The sequence below is a fragment of the Diachasma alloeum genome, unplaced genomic scaffold, assembly GCF_001412515.2.
Source record: "Diachasma alloeum isolate Michigan unplaced genomic scaffold, Dall2.0 Dall_scaffold_00411, whole genome shotgun sequence".
Lineage (NCBI taxonomy): Eukaryota > Metazoa > Arthropoda > Insecta > Hymenoptera > Braconidae > Diachasma > Diachasma alloeum.
The window spans coordinates 127047-132654 of NW_021680550.1; the positions used below are offsets into that span (position 1 = coordinate 127047).

At 36.2% G+C, this 5608-nt stretch overlaps 1 protein-coding gene across 1 annotated transcript in view; it reads left to right on the forward strand.

Annotated features, from left to right (window-relative positions):
- LOC107042083 (R3H and coiled-coil domain-containing protein 1) overlaps positions 1 to 5608 on the forward strand; it is an 82418-nt gene that overhangs the window by 47083 nt on the left and 29727 nt on the right. The window contains exon 6 of the mRNA XM_015262953.1: positions 3739 to 3979. Coding sequence (XP_015118439.1) covers positions 3739 to 3979 — 241 coding nt within the window. The remainder of the gene's footprint in view (positions 1 to 3738; positions 3980 to 5608) is intronic.

Here is a 5608-nt window from a genome sequence, read left to right on the forward strand (position 1 = left end):
ATATATATATATATATATATATATATATATATATATATATATATATTTTGGGGTGACGACCTCAGCCGTCACAATTGAATATCCTGGTTTTGTTTTTAACATAGAACACTTGACTTATAAATTAATGAATTGACGTTGAATACCCTAGGTGGTATGATAGCTGCATTAAATTATATAAAAAAAAAGAAAGAATACAGTTTTGTGGGGAAAAGCCTTTCGGCATAAAAAACCCAGATTTATTATCAATACACCAAATTGGAGGATTCACTGGGAATGGCGGTGTCACACGTGGGTTCACAGACACATACATATAACAGAAAGTATTTTTGTTGTTTAACGGTTCAAGACAACGGCTAGCACGCGTCCACACATACAAATACCGAACCTACACTAATACTTTGATTACGCAGGCTAACTTGGGGGTTGTTTGGCGCAATTTGTTGATTGTGTCCTTAGGAGCGTGGCTTCTGTGCCACGTGGGGACACGAAACCGTGTGATTTCGTGCCGATGATTGTTCGTTTATTTTGGTTGTTAATTCTTAGCCACTTTGCTTAGAATTATCGTTCACTAGTGCACTAGATTTGTTATTAGTTATTTTAAGTTGTTGATTTTGTTGGTTTTGTTAGGTTTTAAGTCAAGATGACTCGATAAATCGTGGATTTTGTTAGCTCTCCACACACGCTTCAGTATCGGTTTTTACTAACTGATGCATCCGTCGGCGCGTGCACACACCAGCGAAAATGGTGCTTGTGAGGTGCTGCCACCATTTGTCGCCTACATGCAGCCGTCGGCGCGTGCACTTACTAGCGAAAACGGTGCCGGTAAGGTGCTGCCACCGCTTATCGCCAGCATGTGAACGCAGCCTCAAACCTTCACAGGTGTTACGATGTAACAATTAATTTGGATTATTGGAGAAATCGTTTGGTGTATAATTATAAATGAGATTAAAAACTCGATTGATTAATCATAAATCTTTGTAAAGGGGAGTTGATCAATTAGTTTAATAGAGCCCTAAAACTTAAAGTGGATAGCCAGAGTAAAGAAATGGAATGAAAATAATGTAAAAAAAACAAGATTAATGAGGGAAAAGATCAATTCGCATAATCGCAGCTGGAATATCAATTCATTAGAATCAAATCTTTTCATGAAATAGTTAGCAATTTATTGCCCTTATAATAAGGCATTAAAAGGTCAATCTGGAGAACCAGGAGAAAAGAGTTAAAAATGAAATATCAAATAAAGTTGGATGAAAATTGAAAAATATAAAAAGAGATGAACAAGAAAATCCAACATACATCTCTGTACAGAGGTGTTCAATTAGCTAAATAGAGCGTTGGAACTCAAACTGGACAGCCAGAGTACAGAAATGCAATGAAAAAAATGATAACTAAAAAAAACAAGATCACTGAGGGAGAAAATCGGTTCACATAATAACAGCTGGATTATCAATTCATTAGAATGAAATCTTGTCATGAAATAGTAAATTGATTGCCTAAATAAGGCTGTAAATATCACACTAAAGAACCAAAGAAAAAGAGATGAAAATAGATAATGAAATAAAATTTGATGAAAATTGAAAAATATAAACAGAGATGAAAAAGAAAATGCAACATACATGAAAAATTTTAATCTAAAAACCTAGCTTCTTCTCTGAAGATTCTCCTCAAATTCTATTGGAATTCTATAAGAATTCTCTTGAAGGTCTATTAGAATTATATTAAAGCATCCTATGAGCCTATCATTTTTTAAAACCATATTTGATCGGAAAAAGTCTAGCTTCTCGTTTTTCTGTCGAAATTTTTGGGCCAAGATTTTCTAAGTTTCTAACACTGTATTTTCATTTCTTCCTCATGATAAAACCATTAAAAAAATCGAAAATCCGTGTCCAAAAATTTTTACAGGTCAAATTTCAACAGAATAAGTTATGGAGAAAAAACAACACCTATAGACATCGTCCTCTTAACAAATCCATGGGAATACACATGAGGAAGTTGCATAATTTTAAATATAATTGGCGTAGGAAACATAAAATTCTTTAACAGAATTTTAATCGAGTATAAATAGAATTCTTACGAACTTCCAATAGAACATCAATAGAATTTTGTATAAGGGCTAGGTTTTTAGATTAAATTCTTTCATGGATATATTGCATCGTTTGTCCTTACACCATCTTTTCAATTTCTCCAACAATCTTAATAGTTAATTCTCTCAATTTTTGTAGCCCTGGTGCAGCTCTCTTTAGCAATAGTTTCGGCAATGGGTCCAACTTTCCTCTCATTCTCTTTATGGGTACTCCAATTCAGCGTTGGTATCCTTCCACATGCCAATGACTTATTCAATCCCTGATTACCAATTCTAACGTGAAGGCAAGCTGGGAAAGTAATTTCAATAATATAATCATGAATATTTGAATGTGTATAATAAAATGTGAGGACATTGGATACTCACCCATAGCCATTTGGTAATTAATCTCGAAAAATTTCCTGTTTCCACGTTCTGGTTCTTCCATGCATTGGCTAGTAGGGACAGGCTTCAAAAACAGGCAATGTACACATCTGATGTGGAGATAGGAGCCCAAACCATGTTTCGTTTCTTTTTCAATGTTCTTCAACGACAAGGGGTTCTTACACATGTCACACTCAAGCTCATTACTCAATAATGTCAAATCGACACAGCGATTTCCCACAATTACCGGAAAAACATCACTCGTCCCGACCTCCGGTAGTTCATCATTCGTCTCGACCTCCGGTTCACTTACTCTTCTCACTTTGTTGGCCTTTCCCACATGTTCAGCAAAATTTCTCAGCTCCAGTGTCTTCTGTTTAATAAGTCTCCCCTTGTACCTCGATCTTGCCAACTTATTTGATTCTTCCATTGCGTTAGATATTCAGTTTTTCCCGTAGAATCATTCACAATATAACCCAAGTTAACTTCTCCAACATCACGTGTTCTTCTTCTTTTTCTTCTATTTTTATGGCACTGACTGAACTGTCTTGCGGCCGTTAACATCACGTGTTGTTTACATCGGTTCACTCTGTTGAGGCCTGTACTATAGATTTTACAGTACAGTGTAGGATTTTCTAGGGAGACAAGAATACCAACTGCGTCGAACGAAAATACGTGGTCGCCAGATCTCTCGTGACAATTTTTATTTATCAAAAAAATCGTGTAAATTTTATTTCGGAATAGAAATGATTGATGATTGATTAGTCATAAATAATACACGAGAAGAAACCCAATCGACGAAATTTGGATACAGTCATGACTTTTTTGCAATTTCATTATTTTTTTTTCGAACGATGCAGCGCACTGTCGGAACCTTTAATATTTTCCCCCACTGTATAGCCCATAAACTTACTGTGGAAGTTCCTTAAGGCGACAACCCGCTTTTGTGAAAATCTAACCCACTATTTGGACGGTAAAGTGGGGACGGCCAATTCTTACGGAAAGCGCCTAGGGCCCGTTCAGTTCAAATGGAAGAGTATTAACCGGGCTTTTAGAACAAAAAGTACATAAACAAACCGGCCCTGGGTGATCTCCGCATCAGCAATGTACAGCTTTCAATTCTCGTAGCACAATATACTATTCCATGAATTTCAAACCACTACCACGCAGAGATATTTCCGAATTAATGTGTCTTAATTTTCCAAACTTGTTTTTTTTACCTACTTTGTTGAACGAATGCAGTTCGTGAACAACAAGTATGAAAATTTTTTTACTTTTTCTTTACTATATAGTTAACAGCTGCAGTTGGAGAAGTAACGATAGAGCAACCAAAAAATGACTACAAAGCGTTCAGCAGACCTTTCGAGGTCTCCAGCGACGAATTTGCTCATGTGATTGAAATCTACAATTTTCCTTCTGATTTCAAAACTAGTGACCTTGCAGCGGTATTCAGCACCTTCAAAAATGGAGGGTTCGAACTCAGGTGGGTCGATGATACCCACTGCCTTGGAGTATTCAGCAGTCCGCTTGTCGGTAAGTCTGCATTAATATAAAAACATTCAGTTCAGTATTTCATACCCCCATAATTAGGGAATCGGCTTGATGTATATTTGCCGAGAAAATTATCAAAAGATTTTTCCAATGGAAGATTTCGGTCTCTACAAAAAAAGTGTTTCTAGTTGTAAGATAAATATCACCAGTCGACATAATCATTCAATTAATCATATATTTAACAATGAAAAAGTAGATCTAGAGGCATATCTTATTGTGAAACGGATAAAAACATTCAAAATTTGTTGCCGGGCTTTTTTTGAAGTAAAAAATTCCACCTGTGGCGTAGGAGTTATTGATATATTACTTTTCCTTTTACTAACAATTCGTGATTACATACTCTTACTGATATGATACTCATACGACCAATTAGTTTCGAAGATTGGAAGTTTTAGCCTTCTCCTCAGAATCGATAATATTATGAATCAATCGAGGTAGCTGGACACTCTGGTGTAGCCGTCAGGGTATTCGTTAGCACAGAAATATCCATGTATCCAATATGAAATTCCAACGATTTTATTCTTCACTATGAGCGGACCGCTACTGTCATACTGAATAGAAACAAAATTAGTTAATGACAAATTATAAAGTAAGGCGTTCGGCTAAGAAGTGAAAATTTTCAAAGAAATTCAGGCAGTTTGTGGCCAAAGAGGTGAGTATTGCGCACTACTACCCTCAATTCCAACGTCTCTTGCAAAATCTATGAGACAAAAAGGTTTTGGTATACAATACGTACCCCTGCCAGATACCCTGCTAGAAATTGTCACATGGGGAGTGGGTCGCCAAAGGTGAATTTAGGACTCTTCGGAACACTTTATATAATTATATAAGTGGCCGGATAGGTGTCTACCAACACCGACAAAAAAGTTTGATTTCACGTATACGTATATTAGGTGTACATGGGCAAGAGAGACATATATTATTTGAGAGACATATATGGTAAAGAATGATAAAAATGTTCGAAGCATAAATTTTCACTCAAGAGATCGAGATACGCGGGAGCGTATCGGGCCAAGTCCACGAAATCACCAAGAGCGACCAAGTATCTATACACCACACAACTTCCCCCTCCACAACCACCAATCTATTTTTTTTTAATAATCAATTCACGCGATCATTTAGATAAAAACTGGCCTTAGTTACATTATATAAATCGCGTATCAGCTTTCCACTGATGCAATTATCGGTTGAATTAGTTGAATATTAACAAAGATAGCCACATAGCAACGAGCTATTATGCACATTTTTCGGGTTTCGATTATTATCCATCTGTCTAGGGCATACATTTCTCTTATGAAGTTGGTAATTCTCACTAGATCTTACCTCACTATATCCTCAACTATCTGTAACTAGATCTCAGGTAGTAGGGGTTGACCTCCAGGTACTTAGCCGACATAGGGCACTAATTAAAAAAACGACCTTATGTACTCGATTGTACGTCGTTAGGACATGATTGTACAGTGAAAATATTTGTTTGTACATTCACCAATTAATTTTTAAAAATTAATCAAATTTTGACATGATGCTGGCCGACAAAAATTGTAAATTGTTCGATCAACCCCAATTAAGGGTCCAATTGAAAGGAAATCGTTTGGAAATTCTAAATTTAAT